This window comes from Hypanus sabinus, chromosome 31 (assembly GCF_030144855.1).
Source record: "Hypanus sabinus isolate sHypSab1 chromosome 31, sHypSab1.hap1, whole genome shotgun sequence".
Classification (NCBI taxonomy): Eukaryota; Metazoa; Chordata; class Chondrichthyes; order Myliobatiformes; family Dasyatidae; genus Hypanus; species Hypanus sabinus.
Genome location: NC_082736.1, coordinates 27233984 through 27258287, shown reverse-complemented (window position 1 = coordinate 27258287; position 24304 = coordinate 27233984). Strand labels below are relative to the sequence as shown.

The window sequence follows — 24304 nt, the reverse complement described above, 5'->3', positions numbered from 1 at the left end:
CTTTCTAACTTTCTACCGGGGCACAATTGAGAGCATCCTGACGGGCTGCATCACTGCCTGGTATGGGAACCGTACCTCCCTCAATCGCAGGACTCTGCAGAGAGTGGTGTGGACAGCCCAGTGCATCTGTAGACGTGAACTTCCCACTATTCAGGACATTTACAGAGACAGGTGTGTAAAAGGGGCCCGAAGGATCATTGGGGACCTGAGTCTCCCAACCACAAACTGTTCCAGCTGCTACCATCCGGGAAACGGTACCGCAGCATAAAAGCCAGGACCAACAGGCTCCGGGACAGCCTCTCCCACCAGGCCATCAGACTGATTTGAGTGTACTCTATTTCACATTGACTGTTCTGTTTATAAATTACTCTGATTACACGTTTCGACAGAGATTTTTACTTATGAGTGCGAAGGGTGTAAGAAACAAAGTCAGTTCAATCCTCGCAAACAGATTCCCGGCTAGACACAGCTCGAGTACTGAACCCAGGTTCTGTATTTCAGATCAAGGACGAAGGCATTCTCCGACTGCTCTACGAAGAGGCCAAGTGTAACATCCTGGAGGGCCGGTATCCCTACGACCTGGAGGACTGCCTTCAAGTCGGGGCCCTCGCTTGCCGGGTCGAGCTCGGCCCCTTTGACCAGGAACAGCACAACCCTGCTTTCCTCAGGTGAGGGGCGCAGTAGTGTTGGGGAGAGCATTGAGGGGTTTGAGTTGAATAGATAGGTTTGAAGGTGGAGCTGGATAGGGTAGAAACAGGCCTTTCAGCCCACTTTGTCCGTTCTGACTGTTGTGCTAAAACCACTTGCCCACATTAATTTCATTTAGCTCTACGAACAGTGTTACTCTGGATGACAAATTTTTTTCAGCTTCCTCAGAAACTTTTGTTTATGACGGACTGCTGGAAGCTGAACACAAACTTAGTTGCAGACTGCTTATGTCATGTAGGAATTCGGAGAAACGAGAAATTAACCTTTAATGAATATAATGACAGTGGAAAGACGTGTATGGAGCCGGAGGAGATGGCAGAGGTACTTAATGAATACTTTGCTTCAGTATTCACTACGGAAAAGCATCTCGGCGATTGTAGTGATGACTTGCAGCGGACTGAAAATCTTCAGCGTGTAGATATTAAGGAAGAGGAGGTGCTGGAGCTTTTGGAAAGCATCAAGTTGGATAAGTCACCGGGACTGGACGGGATGTACCCCAGACGACTGTGGGAGGCAAGGGAAGGGATTGCTGAGCCTCTGGCAATGATCATCAATGAGGATGGGAGAGGTTCCGGAGGATTGGAGAGTTTTGGGTGTTGTTCTCTTATTCAAGAAGGGGAGTAGGGATAGCCCAGGAAATTATAGACCAGTGAGTCTTACTTCAGTGGTTGGTAAGTTGATGGAGAAAATTCTGAGAGGCAGGAGTTATGAACATTTGGAGAGGCATGATATGATTAGGCATATTCAGCATGGTTTTGTCAAAGGCAGGTCGTGCCTTATGAACCTGATTGAATTTTTGGAGGATGTGACTAAACACATTGAAGGTAGAGCTGTAGATGTAGTGTATCTGGATTTGACAAGGTAGCCCATGAAAGGCTTATTGAGAAAGTAAGGAGGCATGGGATCCTAGGTGACATTGCCTTCTGTGGGCAAGCCAGTTCTGGATCCACAAGGCAAAGAGTGGTTGTAGACGGGTCATATTCTGCATGGAGGTCGGTCACCAGTGGGGTATCTCGGATCTGTTCTGGGACCCCTCCTCTTTGTGATTTTTATAAATGATCTGGATGAGGAAGTGGAGGGATGGTTTAGTAAGTTTGCTGATGACACAAAGGTTGGGGATGTTGTGGATAGTGTGGAGGGCTGTCAAAGTTTGTAACGGGACATTGATAGGATGCAGAACTGGGCTGAGAAGTGGCAGATGGAGTTCAACCCAGATAAGTGTGAAGTGGTTCATTTTGGTAGGTCAAATATGATGGCAGAATATTGTATTAATGGTAAGACTCTTGGCAGTGTGGATGATCAGAGGGATCTTGGGGCCCGAGTCCATAGGACACCCAAAACTGCTGTGTAGGTTGACTCTGTGGTTAAGAAGGCATACGGTGCATTGGCCTTCATCAATCATGGGATTGAGTTTAAGAGCCTAGAGGTAATGTTGCAGCTATATAGGACCCTGGTCAGACCCCACTTGGAGTACTGTGCTCAGTTCTGGTCGCCTCACTACAAGAAGGATGTGGAAACCATAGAAAGGGTGCAGAGGGGATTTACAAGGATGTTGCCTGGATTGGGGAGCATGCCTTATGAGAATAGGTTGAGTGAACTCGGCCTTTTCTCCTTGGAGCGACGGAGGATGAGAGGTGACCTGATAGAGGTGTACAAGATGATGAGAGGCATTGATTGTGTGGACAGTCAGAGGCTTTTTCCCAAGGCTGAAATGGCTAGCATGAGAGGACGTATTTTTAAGGTGCTTGGAAGCACATACAGAGGAGATGTCCGGGTTAAGTTTTTTTACTCAGAGAGTGGTGAGTGCGTGCAATGGGGTGGCGATGGTGGAGGCAGAAAAGATAGGGTCTTTTAAGAGACTCCTGGATGGATACGTGGAGCTTAGTAAAATAGAGGGGTATATGTAAGCCTAGGTAGTTCTAAGGTAGGGACATGTTCGGCACAGCTTTGTGGGCCGAAGAGCCTGTACTGTGCTGTAGGCTTTCTATGTTTCTGTAATGGGTTTAATCGCTTAAGGTGTTGAACTTGGGTTATGAATTGAAATAACAAACTAGGCTTTTTTTAAAAATGGGGCTCGATAGGGAAATTTCATGGTGACTTTCATGATCAGCTGCCCAAAAGTATTCAAGAAGCAAAATCTTTTTCGCCCCGTGTTATTGTAACAGTTGCCTCTTGTTAGAATGCGGGGTTGAGAAGCCACAGTTGTACTTTCTTTGAGGCTGTTGATTGGATGGGTTGGATTGTGAGAAGGTCAAAGTCAGGAATTTAGAGGTATAATTCAGGAGGGAGCCCAGTTCCTGGTCTCAAATTTTACAGTTCAGAGTACTTTATTTGACGTCACTATAATTTTCTCCTGCCAGCGCCACCAAAATTAAATTGGTTCCTGTGTATTTTTTGCTCTTTTGTGCACATCTTTTGAGTCACTTGAAAGGACTTAATTAGAGTTGTAGAAAAGTACAGCACAGTAACAGGTCCTTCATCCTATCTAGTCCGTGCTGAGCCACTTAAACTGCCTACTCCCATTGACCTGCACCGGTACCAAAGCCCTCCGTACCCCTACCATCCATGTACCTAACCAAACTTCTCTTCAACCTTGAAATCAAGCTCGCATGCACCACTTGCGCCAGCAGCTCCTTCCATGCTCTCACCACCCTCTGAGTGAAGAAGTCTCCCCTCGCGCTCCCCTTAAACACCTCACCTTTCACCCTTAACCCATGACCTCTGTAGTCCCACCCAACCTCAGTGCGAAAAGCCTGCTTGCATTGAGCTGGAAAGCACCTTGGCTTACCTTGAGGCAAATCTAGACCTGTTCGGACTTTAAAAGCCCAGCAACTTTTGTGAGGTGCCCAAGCAAAGGATTATCCCTCAGCCGACATCGTAAAACAAATGATTTGGTCAGTGCTGTGCTTGTCATGTTTGAGACTTTCCCAAGTCTCACGTGGTCCCTCAACACCAGCTCCACGGCAAAGAAAGCCCAGCAGCGTCTCTACTTTCTGCGAAGGCTGAGGAAAGTCCATCTCCCACCCCCCCCCATCGTCATCACATTCTACAGGGGTTGTATCGAGAGCATCCTAAGCAGCTGCATCACTGCCTGGTTCGGAAATTGCACCGTCTCGGATCACAAGACCCTGCAGCGGATAGTGAGGTCAGCTGAGAAGATCATCAGGGTCTCTCTTCCCGCCATCACAGACATTTACACTACAAGCTGCATCCGCAAAGCAAACAGCATTATGAAGGACCCCACGCACCCCTCATACAAACTCTTTTCTCTCCTGCCGTCTGGGAAAAGGCTCCGAAGCATTTGGGCTCTCACGACCAGACTGTGTAACAGTTTCTTCCCCCAAGCTATCAGACTCCTCAATACCCAGAGTCTGGACTGACACCTTACTGCCCTACTGTCCTGTTTGTTATTTATTGTAATGCCTGCACTGATTTGTGCACTTTATGCAGTCCTGTGTAGGTCTGTAGTCTAGTGTAGTTTTTTTCTGTGTTGTTTTTATGTAGTTCAGTGTAGTTTTTGTACTGTGTCATGTAACACCATGGTCCTGAAAAATGTTGTCTCATTTTTACTGTGTACTGTACCAGCAGTTATGGTCGAAATGACAATAAGAAGTGACTTTTTACTTTTTCAGTTAATTTTTTTTCTTCTCTGCGAAGTTTCAGATTTGACCAGAAGGATCTTTTTTTTTTAACTGTATCCTCACAATGGACTGGCCACTCGCTTTTTTTTTGTTTTAGGTTAGTTTAGTGGGTTTTTTTCCTCAATAACAGAAATTTTGAGTCTTTTTTTTCTGTGAACTGTTAAGAGGAGTTGTGGTTTTTTTCTGTACATTAGCATAATACTACATATGATTTTGACAGTGTATATTCCTTTTCTACTATTATTGAAATACGTATTTGGGATAACCTCTCCTCTGATTTATATTTATATTTAAATCAATAAAAAAAGATTGAAAAGAATAAAAAGTGACTTGACTTGAGTTGAAGTTCCAAAGCGACCAGACTTTAACTCTCCTACGATGGTTTGGGGCGTCCTGAGCGGTTGTGGAAATCAAATCTGTTGGTGTGTTTTAACCCGCTTCCAGGGGGAAAATCGACCTGTTCCTCCCCACGCATCTGTGCAAGAAGCACGGCGGGCTGCTGTCGGCATTCCGGTCCCGCGGGGCCAAGCAGCAGAGCTACGAAGAGATGCTGCTCGAGTCCTTCAGGCAGCTGGCAGAGGACACCGCGTGCGAGGAGACGGAGGCGCTGAAGCTTCTCTACCACCGGTACCTACAGAAGTGTCACCTGCTGCTGTATTATGGGTAAGGCGCGACGCGGTCCGGTGAACGCCGACAGTAAAGTGTGAGGAGTTGACAGGAGTTATACCAAGGTCGGCTTCAGATGCAAAACTGTTTGCTTAGGAACCTAGTAATACTTCACGTGTGTCTCTGGACTAAAGGGGTTTGTAATAATAAAGAGGAGATGTCAGGGAAATGCCTCAACAAAGACAAGTGGAACTACACAAGAGCATAAGAAGTAGGAGCGGCCAAGAGAACAATTTTGTTATACTGGAAAGATTCTAGTCCACCTACTGTTTTTCATTGGCTCTCCTCCATTATGTCCTGTTTAAGCTGGGAGAAAATTAGAAATCAAATGTTCGATACATCTTTTAAATTTGAGCAAACCAGGCGAACTTTTATTCAATATTTTTATATGATCTATTTTTTCTCTCTTTTTTTTTAGGTAAAATATTTTTTATATATTTTCTCTCTCTGCAGTTTCAGATCTGACCAGAACCATATAACAATTACAGCACGGAAACAGGCCATCTCGGCCCTTCTAGTCCATGACGCTCGCTTACTCACCTACTACTGACCCGCATTCAGCCCATAACTCTCCATTCCTTTCCTGTCCATATACCTAACCAATTTTACTTTAAATGACAATACCGAACCTGCCTCTACCACTTCTACTGGAAGCTGGTTCCACACAGCTACCACTCTCTGAGTAAAGAAGTTCCCCCTTGTGTTACCCCTAAACTTTTGCCCCCTAACTCTCAACTCATGTCCTCTTGTTTGAATCTCCCCTAATCTCAGTGGAAAAAGCCTATCCATGTCAACTCTATCTATCCCCCTCATAATTTTAAATACCTCTATCAAGTCCCCCCTCAACCTTCTATGCTCCAAAGAATAAAGACCTAACTTGTTCAACCTTTCCCTGTAACTTGGGCGCTGAAACCCAGGTAACATTCCAGTAAAATGAATAGAAGGAATTTTTTTTCTTGTAATTTTATCCTCAAATGGACTGCCCAGTCTTTCATTGTTCTTAGTTAGTTTAATGTTTTTTTTCTCTTAATTATCAAAAATTTCCAGTTTTTTCTGTATGGATTGCCAAGAGGAGTTGTGGTTCTTTGTTTATATATAATAGTCCAATATAACATTTTCATGACCTTGACAGTATACATCCCTTTCATTGTTTTGTACGTTTATTGCATTTTGTACTTGATATAACCTCCTCTGATTTGTATCTATTCATTTTTTTTAAATCAATAAAAAAAGATTTAAAATTTTTTTTAAAAGGAGCAGGAGTCGGCAATCTTGCCCGTCGAGCTTGCCCCGCCATTCAATAGGATCATGGCTGATCTGACCATGGACTCATCTCCACCTACCTGCCTTTCCCCCACAACCCTTAATTCTGGGCCACTTCCCCATTCCGTCGTCGAAGTTGGGTTGGATTCAAAATGTGGCAACGGGACACGGTGGCATTTTGTTGGGTTGGACTTTTTGACTTGGGACCAAGGAATCAGTGGAGGTTTCATCTGAACACCTTTGTAGGATCTTGAGCTGGAGGGGTTATATAGAGGGGGAGAGGGAGCTAGGGAGCCCATGACTTTTGTACGGTACTCTTATTTGTCAACGTGGAGCGGAGAGGGGGTTTGTGAAGGACGTGGGGAATGCCGAGGCTGGAGTGCCATGGGAGGAGTGTAGGTCAGGTGGCAGAGGAGGAGTGTTGGTGGGGGTGGGGGTGGGGGCGATGCCGGTGCAGACACACCCAGCCCTGAAACACCAGGTAAGGACATTTGATTCCAAACAATTTATTGATACTGTTTATCGATCACTACAGACTTTCTCTCTGGTGCATCCTGCTCCCTCACCCTTTTCCCAATCATGCTTCCCCTCTCCCTACCCCTTCCCACCCAGGTTTTCATCACTCATATGTCAAGAAACTTGTGGCAGCAGTACAGTGCAATACATAAAATTACTACAGTACTGTGCAGAATTCTTAGGCACCCTTGCTATATATATATATGTGCTTAAAACTTTTCACAGTACCACAGTACCGTACTTTGGTCAACCCAAGCTATCTTGGAGAAGATGGTGGTGTGTCACTTCCTTGGGCTGCCTCTGTCCGTGTGATAGATGTCCTCTAGGTCGGGAGTTCCAGCATGCGGAGCTATAGGAACAGCGGCCTATCTCCAAATGAGAATTATGTGCAGCCTCAAAGTTCAAAGTAAATTTATCATCAAAGTGCATGCTTATTCCCATATATAATCCGGAGACTCCGTCCTCATTCAGACATTTACGGGGTTGTGGGGGGGGAGAAAAGCAATAAAATTTCACCAATGGAGGAGCAGAGGGAACTGGGGGTACGTGTCCACAGATCCCTGAAAGTTGCCTCACAGGTCGATAGGGTAGTTAAAGAAAGCTTATGGGGTGTTGGCTTTCATAAGTCCCGGGATAGAGTTTAAGAGTGGCAGGGTAACAATGCAGCTCTATGAAACTCTGGTTAGGCCACACGGAGTACTGTGCCCAGTTCTGGTCGCCTCACTATAGGAAGGATGTGGAAGCATTGGAAAGGGCACAGAGGAGATTTACCAGGATGCTGCCTGGTTTAGAGAGTGTGGATTATGATCAGAGATTAAGGGAGCTAGGGTTTTATTCTCTGGAGAGGAGGAGGATGAGAGGGGACATGACAGAGGTAGACAAGATATTAAGAGGAATAGACAGAGTGGACAGCCAGCGCCTCTTCCCCAGGGCACCACTGCTCAGTATTGAGGACATGGCTTTAAGGTAAGGGGAGGGAAGTTCAAGGGGGATATTAGAGGAAGGTTTTTCACTCAGAGAGTGGTTGGTGCGTGGAATGCACTGCCTGAGTCAGTGGTGGAGGCAGATACACTAGTGAAATTTAAGAGACTACTAGACAGGTACATGGAGGAATTTAAGGTGGGGGGGTTATATGGGAGGCAGGGTTTAAGGGTCAGCACAACATTGTGGGTCGAATGGCCTGTACTATGCTGTATTGTTCTGCGTTGAAAAGAAAGACATAAGTAAACAGACAAACAACCAAGGGGCAAAAGGCAAGTGAACCTGTAGAGGATATAGAATCAGTTCAGATCGATGGTTATTGGCATTATCTGTGTGGCTCAAGTGGGGCCTAACTTCCTGTACCCGGTGGTGTGGGGCCCGAGGCCTCTCTACCTCCTGCCCAGTAGTTGTAGTGAGAGGCGGGCTTGGCTTGGATGGTGGGGGTCTTTGACTGATGCCGCTTCCTCGTGCCAGCTCTCTCAATGGCGGGTGGGCTTTGCCCGTGATGGACTGGGCCCCGTCCACCACTTTCTGTCGCCTTTTCTGTCCCTGGGTGTTGCTGTTTCCATGCCAGGCTGTAATACAATCGGTTAGGGTGCTCTCCACCGTACGTCGACAAGATTTTGGTGACCTGCCGAATCTGTGCGAACTTCCAAGATAGCGGAAGCACGTCACGCGCGTGTTCTTCGTGATGGCGCTTGATCGCTGGGCCCAGGGTGGATCCTCTGGTGTGTTAAGGAATTTAAAGCTACTGACCCTCTCCAGCAACGCACACAAAATGCTGGTGGAACGCAGCAGGCCAGGCAGCATGCATAGGGGAAGCTCTGTCGACGTTTCGGGCCGAGACCCTTCGTCAGGTCTCACTGAAAGGAAAGATAGTAAGTGATTTGAAGGTGGGAGGGGGAAATACGAAATGAAAGGAGAAGACCGGAGGGGGTGGGGTGAAGCTGAGAGCCGGAAAGGTGATTGGCAAAAGGGATATAGAGCTGGAGAAGGGAAAGGATCATGGGACGGGAGGCCTCGGGAGAAAGAAAGGGGGGAGGGGAGCACCAGTGGGAGATAGGGAAAAAAAAAGGAAGGGGGTGGGATCTAATGTCCCATGATCCTTTCCCTTCTCCAGCTCTGTATCCCTTTTGCCAATCACCTTTCCAGCTCTCAGCTTCACCCTACCCCCTCCGGTCTTCTATCATTTCACATTTCCCCCTCCTACTTTCAAATCTCTTACTATCTTTCCTTTCAGTTAGTCCTGTCAAGGGGTCTCGGCCTGAAACGTCGACAGCGCTTCTCCCTATAGATGCTGCCTGGCCTGCTGTGTTCCACCAGCATTTTGTGTGTTTTGCTTGAATTTCCAGCATCTGCAGATTTCCTCGTGTTTGTGACGCCCTGCAGCTCGGGTTGTCCCCTAATGAGCCCTGGCTCACTGACCTCCAGTTTCCCCCTCCTGCAGTTGTCTCTCTGGCTTTGCTGAGGCCGAGAAGCTGATGTGGCAGCACTCGGCCAGGTTTTCAGTCTCGCTCTCGTATGCCTATTCGTCACCACCAGCAGCACGGTGTCGTCAGCAAACCTGAGTGCGGCTTTGGAGCTGTACTGAGCCGCAGAGTGTTAAGTGTAGAGCAGGGGGAGCTGAGCACACAGCAATTTGTTGTGCTTATACTGACAAGGTGATTGTGAAGACGAAGTTGTCGGCCACCCATACTAACTGGATGGAAGAAATCGAGGAACCTGTTGCACAAGGAGGTAACGGGGCCCGGGGCTTGGAGTTTTGCGAGGGGGTGAGAGTTATGAATGCTGAGCTGCAGTCGACGAAAGCATCCTGCCGTACACTTCTCCATTGTCCAGGTGTTCCAGAACTGAGCAAGAGCCTTGGAAACTTTGTCTAGAGGAGTTGGGATGTAATGTCAAATTTGTACAAGGCATTGGTAAGGCTGAATTTGGAGTATTGTGTACAGTCACCGAATTATAGGAAAGATGTCAACAAAACAGAGAGTACAGAGGAGATTTACTAGAATGTTACCTGGGTTTCAGCACCTAAGTTACAGAGAAAGGTTGAACTAGTTAGGTCTTTATTCTTTGGAGCGTAGAAGGTTGAGGGGGGACTTGATAGAGGTATTTAAAATTATGGGGGGGGATAGATAGAGTTGACGTGGGTAGGCTTTTTCCATTGAGAGTAGGTAAGATTCAAACAAGAGGACGTGAGTTGAGAGTTGGGGAGCAAAAGTTTAGGGGTAACACGAGGGGGAACTTCTTTACTCAGAGAGTGGAAGCTGTGTGGAACGAGCTTCCAGTAGAAGTGGTAGAGGCAGGTTCGGTATTGTCATTTAAAGTAAAATTGGATAGGTATATGGACAGGAAAGGAATGGAGGGTTATGGGCTGAGTGCAGGTCGGTGGGACTAGGTGAGAGTAAGCGTTCGGCACGGACAAGAAGGGCCGAGATGGCCTGTTTCCGTGCTGTAATTGTTGTATGGTTGAACAGAATCTGCTGTCGACCTGTTGTGACGGCAGGCATGCGGGACTGGATGCAGATAGCTCTACAGGCAGGAGCTGGTGTGCTTTGTGACCGACCTCTGGAATCACTGGATGCGAGTGCCACTGGACGATGGTCGTTGAGGCACGTTACCATGCTCTTGGGTGCTGGTATGACGGATGCCTGCTTAAACGTGCGCGGGTATTGAGCAGATAAGTGGTGATACTGAGCAGGTCAGGCAGCGCCAATGGGAAAAGACACTGTTAAATGTTTTAGATTAGCAACCTGTCATTGAAATGGTTTCAGAGTAATGGACATCTGTGTCCTTGAGTGCCGCTGTTACCTAGATTTGGGCTGTTGCCAGAAATGCTCTTGCTTCGCCACTTTGGGGCAAATTTATGTATCCGAGACTTGCCTTCTTTTGACCTTGAGTTATTTCTGATTTTGAGAGGAATTAATTGGGCAGGTTAGCTTCTTCTGTTTGTAGAGCACGTCGCAGAGCAGGGGCTGTATCCTGGAAAAACCAAACTGGCTTCAGAGAGGCTGGTTGAATCCTCCCATAAAATCCAGTTAGCGCAAGCTGCAATCACTTTTGCTGACCGAGGGTTCGGAGAGGCAGAAAGATTCACGGTCCTGCCTTTTCTGAAGAAGAAAATTGTGCTGCAATGCTACGTTTTCATGACTGTTCCACTCTCCCATTTCTAAGTATCTGTTACGATACGTGGGTTTTGACCGAAGGGTGGAAAAACGTGGCTGGAGTCACTTAGCACTTTTGTGCAACGTTGTTTATTAGGTGTGTCGAAAACCGAACCTGCAAAAACTCAATATTTCTAAAAGGTTATCTGGCAGAAAACACTATAGCTTCTTACCATTTTATCTATTATTAACTCCTGGCAGCTCGATCTCTGTCCCTGCTACTGAGAGCGATCTGCCCTTTTCTTTTAGGCACCAGGATATACCATCTTTAATTACCCTCAAAGTTAACTTAAGACTACATATGAATCAGAATGTGATGCACCCCACAATGTAGTTACAATCGTATTACAAAGCAAACAATTATCTACCTTAATTCAAAACACAAAATGCTGGCAGAACTCAGCAGGCCAGACAGCATCTATGGGAGGAGGTAGTGACGACGTTTCGGGCCAAAACCCTCCATCAGGGCCAAAACCCTCCCATAGATGCTGTCTGGCCTGCAGAGTTCTGCCAGCATTTTGTGTTTTTATTTCCAGCATCTGCAGATTCACTCGTGTTGCCAAGTATCTACCTTAAATACAGTATACAAACACAATATGCACATTTATCCATCACCATTACTGAATTTCTTGGTGTTCACTTGGCGGAGAATCTCACCCGGTCCCTCAACACCAGCTCCATAGCAAAGGAAGCCCAGCAGCGTCTCTACTTTCTACGAAGGCTGAGGAAAGTCCATCTCCCACCCCCCCATCCTCATCACATTCTACAGGGGTTGTATTGAGAGCATCCTGAGCAGCTGCATCACTGCCTGGTTCAGAAATTGCACCGTCTCGGATCGCAAGACCCTGCAGCGGATAGTGAGGTCAGCTGAGAAGATCATCAGGGTCTCTCTCCCCACCATCACGGACATTTACACTAAACACTGCATCCGCAAAGGAAACAGCATTATGAAGGACCCCAGGCACCCCTCATACAGACTCTTCTCCCTCCTGCCATCTAGGAAAAGGCACCGAAGCATTCGGGCTCTCACGACCAGACTGTGTAACAGTTTCTTCCCCCAAGCTATCAGACTCCTCAATACCCAGAGCCTGGACTGACACCTTACTGCCCTACTGTCCTGTTTATTATTTATTGTAATGCCTGCACTGTTTTGTGCACTTTATGCAGTCCTGGGTAGGTCTGTAGTCTAGTGTAGTTTTTTTTTCTGTGTTGTTTTTTACGTAGTTCAGTCTAGTTTTTGTACTGTGTCAGGTAACACCATGGTCCTGAAGAAACGTTGTCTCATTTTTATTGTGCACTATACCAGCAGTAATGGTCGAAATGACAATAAAAGTGACTTGACTTGAGATGGAATATTCTGTCGTGTACAGCAGGAAAGGCACCAGAAAGCCAACGTGAGTGCATCAGCTCGGCTTAGAGCCCATTATGCGAAAACAGCAGGGAAGACGTTGAAGTGTGTATGCTTAGCACAACACCTGAAGAGTGACTAGCCAATGTATGTGTGTGTGCAAGTGTGAATGGAGTGTGTTTATCCTTCGTTCTGAAACATCATCCCTTTTGACCTCTTTTTAAAAAAAATTAACTTGTATCGGGTCACCCTCACACTTCTCCCTTCTGTCTACTTCCTCTCACTCCAGCGATTGTTCTACTCCATCACCCTGATGATCTTCCCATCCTTTTTTTTCCTTCCGGAAAAGGTGGGGGGGGGGGGGGGGGGCGGACGCAGTGAATAAGCTCCCGCCTTTGCACTCACTCTTCGCTCCTCTTGCCTCCAGCTCCGCGATGTTCACGGGCCAGATCGACAGACCAGCCCAGAGCTTCCTGCAGCGGAACGGACGCAAGTCAGTAACCATAGCGATCAGCCTGGATGGCGTATCTGTCATGGACAGTAAAGAAAAGGTATCTGTTAGCAAATCTCTCACTTGTGGGTGGGATGTTCTGCCAGTGTCGGTGGATGCAACAGGGTCTTTTAAGAGACTCTTAGATAGGTACACGGAGCTTAGGAAAATAGAGGCCTATGTGGTAGCCAGCTTCTTGGTTACATGGTCAGTACAACAATGTGGGCCGAAGGGCCTGTAATGTGCTGTAGATTTCTGTTTCGCTATATGACGTGGGCATTGTAGTGATGTGCTTTTTCACCCTAAGGTTATATTATTAATTGTTGCCTCAGCAACTGTCCTCTTAACGATAAATCATGTGATTGCAAACTGGGGTTGCAAGTAGGGGGCCGACACAGTGTGAGGAGAGTGAGGTTCATAGTCCGTACAGCGTCCTGTGCACGTCTGCTTGTCTCCGTGCAGAGCAGAAACTTGGTGCCTCGCCATCGTGGCCGGCTAGGAGCGACCTCGCCGCTGACTAAATCAGGAGGGAGCAAGTCAAAGAGCCTTTAGGCTTCCTAGAGCTGACCTTAAGGCGATTGCGAGCATCGATTGAGACTGATCGATATTGTCTCTCTCTCTCTCTTTCTCAGTGTGTGCTCTTGGCTCTGTGCTTTCACGAGCTCTCGTGGGATTACACCTCCTCAGAGGATGAAGACTCTGATGACATCTTGTGGCTGGAGTTTGACGGAGAGGAGGGGGGAGCGGTGGTGAACAAGCTTCTGAAGATCTACTCCAAGCAGGTACCACCAGCTTCTCGTTTAAGATGCAGTCGTGCTTGTAAGTGGCAAGTCGTCCTCAGAATCGGGTTTAATATCCCCTGCAAATGTTGTGAAATTTGTTAACATCTTGCCAGCAGTACAATGTAAATACATTGATATACAGTAAGTATATCAAATAAGTAATGCAAAAACAATTTAAAAAAAAAAGTAGTTTGGTACTGTTCACGGGTTCAGTGTCCGTTTAGGAATCAGATGGCAGAGGGGGAAGAAGCTGTTCCTGAATCGCCGAGCGTGTGCCTTCAGGCTCCTGTACCTCCTCCCTGATGGTAGAGGGGAAGAAGCTGTTCCTGAATCATTGAGTGTGTGCCTTCAGGCTCCTGTACCTCCTCCCTGATGGCAGAGGGGAAGAAGCTGTTCCTGAATCGCTGAGTGTGTGCCTTCAGGCTCCTGTACCTCCTCCCTGATGGCAGAGGGGAAGAAGCTGTTCCTGAGTAGTTGAGTGTGTGCCTTCAGGCTCCTGTACCTCTTCCCTGATGGCAGAGGGGAAGAAGCTGTTCCTGAATCGCTGAGTGTGTGCCTTCAGGCTCCTGTACCTCCTCCCTGATGGCAGAGGGGAAGAAGCTGTTCCTGAATCATTGAGTGTGTGCCTTCAGGCTCCTGTACCTCCTCCCTGATGGCAGAGGGGAAGAAGCTGTTCCTGAATCGCTGAGTGTGTGCCTTCAGGCTCCTGTACCTCCTCCCTGATGGCAGAGGGGAAGAAGCTGTTCCTGAATCGCTGAGTGTGCGCCTTCAGGCTCCTGTACCTCCTCCCTGATGACAGAGGGGAAGAAGCTGTTCCTGAATCGCTGAGTGTGTGTCTTCAGGCTCCTGTACCCCCTCCCTGATGGCAGAGGGGAAGAAGCTGTTCCTGAATCACTGAGTGTGTGTCTTCAGGCTCCTGTACCTCCTCCCTGATGGCAGAGGGGAAGAAGCTGTTCCTGAATCACTGAGTGTGTGCCTTCATGCTCCTGTACCTCCTCCCTGATGGCAGAGGGGAAGAAGCTGTTCCTGCATCGCCGAGCGTGTGCCTTCAGGCTCCTGTACCTCCTCCCTGATGGCGGAGGGGGAGAAGCTGTTCCTGAATCGCTGAGCGTGTGCCTTCAGGCTCCTGTACCTCCTCCCTGATGGCAGAGGGGAAGAAGCTGTTCCTGAATTGTTGAGCGTGTGCCTTCAGGCTCCTGTACCTCCTCCCTGATGGCAGAGGGGAAGAAGCTGTTCCTGAATCACTGAGTGTGTGTCTTCAGGCTCCTGTACCTCCTCCCTGATGGCAGAGGGGAAGAAGCTGTTCCTGAATCGCTGAGTGTGTGTCTTCAGGCTCCTGTACCTCCTCCCTGATGGCAGAGGGGAAGAAGCTGTTCCTGAATTGTTGAGCGAGTGCCTTCAGGCTCCTGTACCTCCCCCCCGATGGTAACAATGTCCTGGGTGGTGAGGGTCCTTGATGATGGAAGCCACTTTTTTGAGGCACTTGAAGATGTCTTGGGAGTTATGGAGGCTAGTGCAGATACTGTGGAGACTGAGTTTACAACTCTCTGCAGCCTGCTACGATTCCCCCGTCCCCCACCACCCGGTCCCCTCCCCGCCAATAACAGAAGGTGATGCAGCCAGTTAGAATGCTCCCCACTGTACATCGGTAGAAATTCGAGTGTTTTGACGACAAAGTCTCCTCAAACTCCTCGTGAAATATAGGTGCAGCCTTCCCTTTCTGGCTGCGTCGATATGTTGGGACCAGGTTAGATCCTCAGGGATCTTGACACCAAGGAACTTGAAACTGCTCACTCGCTCCACTTCTGATCCCTCTGTGAGGATTGCTTTGTGTTCCCTCGTCCTCAGGGCCCAAGCTGTGATGCTGGTTCTCAGTCAAGTGTTGCGAGCACTTTGTGTGAACCTAATGTTTCTTTTGAACCTAACACACAGGAACATAGAAACATTGAAAACGTACAGCACAATACAGGCCCTTCAGCCCACAAAGCTGTGCCAAACATGCCCCTACCTTAGAAATTACTAGACTTACCACTAATCATAGTTACACACCCAGAATTTAAATGACCTTGTCACCGCCTTGATTTCCGATGTGGAAAATTTTGAATTGCTGATTCTGGGTGCTGGGGTGACTGTCTATTGAGTGATCTAATTATTTGCTTCATTAGAGCTCTGAGTGTTTCTAGTACCTTGGAGTTTAAAGGATCGATACCTGGTTAATCAGTTTGATTCTTATAGTGGATTGTAACTGGTCTGGGGAATAGTACAGAGAGAGAGAGAGAGAGACAGACAGACAGACAGACACGGTAGTGTAGTGATTAGTGTATTACAGCAGCCACAAACCAGGTTTAATTCCCAGCTTTGTAAGGAGTTTGCTCCCGTGTCTGTGTCTGGGTTTTCTCTGGTTGTTCCAGTTTCCTCCCACACTCCAAAGATGTACGTTGGTGTAATTGGGCGGCCCAGGCTCATTGGGCCGGAAGTGCCCGTTTCAGCAGGTGCATTTAATGTCAGAGAAATGTATACAATTATACATCCTGAAATTCTTTCTCTTCATAAATATCCATGTAAACAGGGGAGCCCCAAAGAATGAATGACAGTTAAATGTTAGAACCCCAAAGCCCCCCTCAGCTCCCCCTCCCACGCACAAGCATCAGCAAAGCGATGAACACCCGCCCCCACCCCCCCACCAGCAAAAAAGCGTCATCCCCCCACTACCACCACCACCGAGCGCTCAAGCGTGTAGCAAAATATCAATAAAGACACAGACTTGCAGTACCCCAAAACTACTCGTTCACCCGGTATTCGACATACCACAGGTGCACGTGCGCTCTCTCTCTCCCTCCCCCTCCCCTCTCTCCCCCCTCTCTCCCCCCTCTCTCCCCCCTCTCTCCCCCCCTCTCCCCCCCTCTCCCCCCCTCTCCCCCCTCTCCCCCCCTCTCCCCCCCTCTCCCCCCTCCCCCCCTCTCCCCCCCTCTCCCCCTCTCCCCCCTCTCTCCCCCTCTCCCCCCCTCTCCCTCCCTCTCCCCCTCTCTCCCCCTCTCTCCCCCTCTCTCCCCCTCTCTCCCCCTCTCTCCCCCTCTCTCCCCCTCTCTCCGCCTCTCTCCCCCTCTCTCCCCCTCTCTCCCCCTCTCTCCCCCTCTCTCCCCCTCTCTCCCCCCTCTCTCCCCCTCTCTCCCCCTCTCTCCCCCTCTCTCCCCCTCTCTCCCCCTCTCTCCCCCCTCTCTCCCCCCTCTCTCCCCCCTCTCTCCCCCCTCTCTCCCCTCTCTCTCCCCCTCTCTCTCCCCCTCTCTCTCCCCCTCTCTCCCCCCTCTCCCCCTCTCTCCCCCTCTCTCCCCCTCTCTCCCCTCTCTCCCCCTCTCTCTCCCCCTCTCTCTCCCCTCTCTCTCCCCTCTCTCTCCCCTCTCTCTCCCCTCTCTCTCCCCTCTCTCTCCCCTCTCTCTCCCCTCTCTCTCCCCCTCTCTCCCCCTCTCTCCCCCTCTCTCCCCCTCTCCCCCTCTCTCCCCCTCTCTCCCCTCTCTCTCCCCTCTCTCTCCCCCTCTCCCCCTCTCTCCCCCCCTCTCCCCCTCTCTCCCCCCTCTCTCCCCCTCTCTCCCCCTCTCTCCCCCTCTCTCCCCCTCTCTCTCCCCTCTCTCTCCCCCTCTCTCCCCCTCTCCCCCTCTCTCCCCCTCTCTCCCTCTCTCTCCCCCCTCTCCCCCTCCCAATAACATTTTCTCGTGTGGAAAAAGAGGTTTCCCCTTTGTCGTGCTGTATCTCAAACAAAAGTATGAACTCCCATTTCTTCAAAGATTCAAAGCACATTTATTATCAAAGAATGTATAAATTATGCACCTTGAGGATTGTCTGATTACAGGCATCCACGAAACAAGAAACTCGAATAGCCCAATTTAAAAAAAATTAAGAACCATTGTGTAGAGAAAGACCCACAAAATGCTGGTGGAACGCAATGGGCCAGAACGCAGCATCTATAGGGAGAAGCGCTGTCGACGTTTCGGGCCGAGACCCTTCGTTAGTCCTGACGAAGGGTCTCGGCCCGAAACGTTGACAGCACTTCTCCCTAAAGATGCTGCCTGGCCTGCTGTGTTCCACCAGCACTTTTTGTGTGTGTTGCTTGAATTTCCAGCATCTGCAGATTTCCTCGTGCGTAGAGAAAGAGATTTGTCAACTATCCTTCACTTGTCAAATAGTGTGTCTGTTTTACTGGTGGAGATCTCTTGGCTTGACTGCTTTTGATGCATATTGGATTTTAACTTCCTGTGCAGAGACGCTAATCTGTTTACACCAATAACTGTTGCTCATTAATCTGGAATATGAATAATGACCAGCTTAACTGGAATAAGACCATAAGAAATAGGAGCAGGAGTCGGCCATCTGGCCCGTCGAGCCTGCTCCGCCATTCAATAAGATCGCGGCTGATCTGGCCAGGGACTCATCTCCACCTACCTGCCTTTTCCCCATAACCCTTAATCCCCCTACTCTGCAAAAATCTATCCAACCTTGTCTTAAATATATTTACTGAGGCAGCCTCCACTGCTTCACTGGGCAGAGAATCCCACAGATTCACCACTCTCTGGGAAAAGCAGTTCCCCCTCATCTCCGTCCTAAATCTACTCCCCCGAATCTTGAGGCTAAGCCCCCTAGTTCTAGTCTCACCTCCCAGTGGAAACAACTTTCCTGCCTCTCTTATCTATCCCTTTCATAATTTTATATGTTTCTGTAAGTTCACCTCACATTCTTCTGAATTCCAGTGAGTACAGTCCCAGGTGACTCAATCTCTCCTCAGTCTAACCCCCCATCTCTGGAATTGACCTGGTGAACCTCCTCTGCACCACCTCCAAAGCCAGTATATCCGTCCTATGGCTTTAAGATTTATGAAAAACAGGCAGAAAGAATGGGTAGCCCTCTAACCCAGGGGTTTCCACTCTTTTCTTTTAAGCCTTGGACACCTACCATTGACCGAGGGGGTCCATGGACCCCTGGGTTCAAGATGCCCGTGTCAAATATTGATTTGTGGAAGGTTTTGCAATGGTGTTACAAGCTGTACAGTTTTCGCCCCAGCGTATCACAGGGAAGTGAATTTGTATGGATTTGTCGGCTTGAAATTTTCAAGCCCCGTGCTGCGTTCAGCGCCATCAGCCAGAAGGTGAAGTTGCCCTTGGATCCACTGCAGATTGCTATCGGACGATGCCTGCTGGAGGGAGATGGTGGTTGATGCTGGGCTCTGAAGTCTTCACCGGCCTCAAGCGCGCATTCGGGTACCGAGTGGCGCGGAGATTTTTTTTAATTTACATTCATTCGCAGGATATAGGGCTTGAGGGCAAAGGGAATGAGTTGAGGGTAGTCCACTGGAGGGCACAGCATGTCACCTATACAGAGAAAATATCTTTACAACTGCACAGAAGCTGGAAAGTGAAGAACTAGGGTCCATTATATATCAGTCACTGATAAATCTTCAGAGAAACTCGATCCAGGATGTGGGGAAGATGTTAAGCTTGCTCCCACAGGGAAAGGCAGGGCCGAGCGTCGAACACGTTGGATAAACAGAAGGCGGGAAGGAATGAAAAGATGTGGTGGTTGGAAAGCATGCACAGAACAGATGGACTGAACGGTTTGTCTGTGATCTGTTCTCATTAATGGCTGAGCTTTCGACCCAGGCCGCCCCTGGTGGTGAGTTTGATGAAATCGCAGTGAACGCTCTGTAGAGATTTGTTTATCGATGGAGATACGGTGTGGAGTAGGCCCTTCTGGCCCTGTGAGCCGCTCCACCAGCAATCCCTCGTTTTAATCCTAGCCCATTTTACAGTGACTGATTAACCTACCGACCGGTAGGTCTTTGGAATGTGGGAGGAAACCCCACGCGGTCGCCTGGCAGGCAGAGGCGGGAATTGAACCCGGGTTTGCTGGTACTGTAAAAGCGTTGTGCTAACCACCACGCTACTGCGCCGTTCTATTCAAAGACTTGTTATCGGAGCAGAATCAGGCCGTTCGGCCCAACAAGCCAGCCTCACTTCCCCCCCCCCCCCACCCATTTTTACCAGAACGTCAACAGAGATTTGAGAAGGCAGCTCACCACATTGCAAATGCAACCAGGGATGGGAAGTAATTTTTGTCCTTGCTGTTACACCACGTAGGTTAAAATGCATTGCTAAACTGTAGCAGATCATATCTTCATTAGATATACAAGGTACAAAGTATTCAACCTCCCCCCCCCCACCAGAAGCTTTCATGTTCTAATGTTTTCCAACCTTGAATCACAGTGGATTGAATTTGGCTTCTTTGACGCTGATCAACAGAAAAAAGTCTTCTGTGTCAAAAGTGAAAACAGATCACTACGAAGTGATATAAATTAACTTCAAATATAAAACACAAAATAATTGTTTCGTATTTGAAATTGGTTTAGATTGCTTTGTAGAGATCTGGCTTCACTGTGACACAAGAGAGTCTTTTTCCATTGATCCATGTCAAATAAAGCCAAATTAAAGCAATGTTGTAAAACAATAAAACATGAAAACTTCCAAGAAGGAATGAACACTTTTTACAAGCACTGTGTATATATCTAATATATATTACAATTGTAAGACATAAAAACAAATTAGGCCATTCAGCCCATTGAGTCCGCTCCGCCATTCCATTACGGCTGATTTATTATCCCTCTCAACTCCATTCTCCTGCCTTCTCCCCGTAACCTTTGACACCCTTATTCCTGTTGACATGCTTCAAGGCCTGGAAATCCCTGATAATATATATTTTTTTAAACGTGCGTCTTGCCATTCTGATGGACCTATCACAGGTTCAAAACATTTACTGTCTCCCACTATGGGTCTCCTGCCTTTTGTGTTATTCAGAAAAGGCTGAAGGTTTTTCCTCTCTCTCCCTGTCTGGTGAAGAATAATGGGCCTGTCACAGAATAATTTCTCAAGCTAGCTACAAAACTAAGCCCGTAATTATTTTTAAAAAATGTGTAACAACATCTTTGGTAATCTCGAGTGTAAAGTGTGTTTCGTTCCCTCGCATTGTTTTAAGTGCGGGCAGACAGGCTGGAAACTCCTCTATCATTGCCTGCAATCTCCAAGTGTTTAGGAAGAATGACAACATATGGTAGAGTGCCAAATTGGCTAAGATATAACCAGTTGGTACTGATCTTAGTCAATCTATATAAAGATTAAGAGATTATGATGATTGCCTTTGTCACATCTGTTGAAATATACCATGAAATGTATCCTTTGTCAGCAGCAACACATCCTGAGGATGCTAGTGTCGGCTTGCTTCTGGCGCCAACATTATACACTCATTGGCCCCTCTGCAGCTCGTTAATGCAAGTATCACAAATGACCGACTGGTCTAACCAAGCAGGGTCCACTACCAAGAAGGCCCACCAGCACCTTTACGTCCTGAGAAAGCTGAAGAAATTTGGCCTGTCCCCTAAAACCCTCACTAATTTTTATAGATGCACCGTAGAAAGCATTCTTCCAGGGTGCATCACAACCTGGTATGGAAGTTGTCCTGTCCAAGACCGGAAGAAGCTGCAGAAGATCGTGAACACAGCCCAGCACATCACACAAACCAGTCTTCTATCCTTGGACTCACTTTACACCGCACGTCCAAGATCCTTATGCTCCAGGACCGCTGGACTAAGTGTGTAAATGTAGGAGGGGACTCTGTTGAAAAATACACATGCTAGGTTTTCTAAAATTGACGTCTTCCACCTTAGGCCAGGAACTTATCGATCACCCCGCGTATATTGCTACTCGGAGATCGTAAGCGGATTGAGATTTTCGATAATACACGCAAGCATCTGTGCAAGAGAGTGAACAGTCTACGTTTCGGGCTGAACCCCTTCATCGGGACTGGTTTGTGGATAGACATTGTCCACGATCTCTGCATTACATAGTTTGAGATACAGTGTGGCCCTTTGAACCCTGCCACCCAGCAATTTGCCCCCCCCGCCCCCCCAAATCACAGGACAATCTGCAATGACCAGTTAACCTACCAACTGTTACGTCTTTGGACTGTGGGAGGAAACCGGAGCACCCGGAGGAAACCCACGCGGTCACGGGGCGATTGTCCTTGCGGTGAACCCCGGTCGCCTGCACTGTAAAGTGTTGCATTAACCACTACCCTTCCATGCCAACCCTTCGACAGTTAGCCGCCAGGTTGCCCGGGTGCTGAGTTCAGGCAATTAAACTACTGTGTTCATTCGCTGTTGTTGAGAAGGCCAGAATTCATTGCTCCCTTTCAAAATATTTAATATTTACAGTTTAGATTAGATTGTGAGGAAACTCAGCCCTCGTTTATTGTCATTTAGTAATGCATGCATTAAGAAATGATACAATGTTCCTCCAGTATGATATCACAGAAACACAAGACAGACCAAGACTAACTGACAAAAAGCACATAATTATAACATATAGTTACAACAGTGCAAATCAATGCCGTAATCTGATAAGGAGCAGACCATGGGCACGGTAAATGAAAGTCTCAAAGTCCCCGACAGCCCGTCATCTCACGCAGACGGTAGAAGGAAGAAAAACTCTTCCTGCCATGAACCTCCAGCGCCGCAGCTTCTCGATGCAGCCTCTGGGAGTCACGACCACAGCCAACTCCGAGTCCGTCCGAAAAACTTCGAGCCTCCGACACCGAGCGCCATCTCTGCCGAGCACTTCGACCCCAGCCCTGGCCGCCAAGCGACAGGCAAAGCCGAGGATTCGGGGCCTTCCTCTCCGGAGATTTCCGATCACACAGTAGCAGCGGCAGCGAAACAGGCATGTCTGAAGTTTCATCAGATGTTCCTCCGTGCTTCTCACGTCCGTCCCCATCAAATCAGGATTGTGCACGGCTTCCTACTTGACAGATGACAGATATTCATCCCGGCTGCCGTCGCGCCGCCATCTTCTCTGGATGTTTAGGTATATCCAGCAGAAAATTTGCAAAACTTGAATTAAATTAAAACACAGTTGTCATTGTCCAAGATGCCCTGTGATCGTCCAGAGCCGTGGACTCCACATGCTCCCTCTACACGTGCACCCAGGCATGGAGACAGACTTGGATATTGCCCTTGAACTGAGTGGGAGAGGACAGTTAAAAGCTAACTGCTTTAATGGCTCTGGAGTGCAGACAGAGGTCTATTTCCTTCTCTCCGAAGCATTGAACCAGAAAGCTGTTGTGGTCCCACTGTTTTTAAAGTTCGAGATCAAAAACTGGTTTGTTGTCATTGACGCACGTTGTGAAATTTGTTTTTGTGGCAGCCATGCGGATCGATACATAAAATCACTACATCGCAAAAAAAAATTAAGAAATAATGTCGGAGGGTTAGCAGGGTGGTGTGGGTAAATTTGCAGGCCGTATAAAAATCCGATGGCAGAGGGGATGTTTGTAAAATGTTGAGTGTTGTCCTTCAGGCTCCCGTACGCCCACCTCGATGGTGAAGTTCTCCAGCTCTTGAAGATATTCTTGGTAGTGAGGAGAACATCACCATTGCATCACCATCTGGTATGAGGGGGTGGGGGGGGTTACAGCACAGGATTGAAGTAAGTTGCTTAGAGTTGTAAACTCAGTCAGCTCCATCATGGGCACCAGCCTCCATTGTATGCAGGGCATCTTCAAGGAGCAACGCCTCAAAAAGGCAGCGTCCATCATTAAGGACCCCCACCACCCAGGACATGCCCCCTTCTCATTGCCACCATCAGGGAGGAGATACAGGAGCCTGAAGACACACACTCAGCGATTCAGGAACGGCTTCTTCCCCTCTGCCATCAGATTTCCGAATGGACATTGAACCCGTGAACAATACCTCACTACTTTTTTAAAAATTTCTATTTTTGTACTGCTTATGAAATTGAACTATTTTATAATTCACGGTTTTTTTCTATTATTATGTATTACATTGTACTGCTGCTGCTGAGACAACACATTTCATGACATGTGCTGGACATTGAACCCATGAACACCACCACACTATTGTCTTGTTTCTACTTTTGCACCACTTATTTAATTTAGCTAATTGTGGCGTCCACCATATCTCCTCAAACTCTTCATGAAGTATAGCTGCTGGTGTACCTTTGTGATTGAATCAGCGTGTTTGGCCTGCAGTAGCTGTTGGCTCCCAGGAGCTCGAAGCTGCTGACCCTTTCGACTGCCAACCCCCGGATGAGGGCCGGTGTGGGTTCACTATCAATTCCTTGCTCTTGCTGACGTTGAGGTCGGTCGGTATTGCGACACCACTCAGCCGTCAGATTTAACTCCCTTCCCGCGTCACCATCTGAGATTCCGCAAGTGGCCTTTGAGCCGTTCCCAGCCACATGAGTGTCAAGGGGGTAGAGCGGTAGGCGAAGCGCGTAACCGGGAGGTGCGTCTGTGTCGACTGTCAGCGAACAGGAGATATCTGTAGGAGATGTTGGGTGACCTTATCGCAGGCATCGGAGTTCAATTCCGACGTCACCCGTAATGAGCTTGTACGTCCTCCCTATGGAGTAGGTGAGACACCAGGCAAGGTCATTTGATTCCAAACAATCAATTTATTGATCATTACAGAATGTCTCTCTGGTGCTCCCTGCTCCCTCCCCTCTCTCTTTCCCCAACTGTGATTTCCCCTCTCCGTGTTCCCTTCCCACTTTCAGTCCACGATAGAGACTCATATCAGATTCAGGTTTATCATCACTCATATAGGCGATGAAGTATGCAGAATGTCTATCATTTTGCAGAAAAACAATGCAACATATAAAATTGCTGCAGTACTGTACAAGAATACCCATGCA

General features: G+C 48.1%; 1 protein-coding gene across 2 annotated transcripts in view; it reads left to right on the top strand.

Annotated features, from left to right (window-relative positions):
• Positions 1-24304, top strand: part of frmd8 (FERM domain containing 8) — a 65657-nt gene that overhangs the window by 29600 nt on the left and 11753 nt on the right. For both annotated transcript variants that reach the window (XM_059955270.1, XM_059955271.1), the window contains exons 6-9: positions 502-668; positions 4794-5012; positions 12712-12835; positions 13407-13556. In XM_059955270.1, the coding sequence (XP_059811253.1) occupies positions 502-668; positions 4794-5012; positions 12712-12835; positions 13407-13556 (660 nt within the window). The remainder of the gene's footprint in view (positions 1-501; positions 669-4793; positions 5013-12711; positions 12836-13406; positions 13557-24304) is intronic.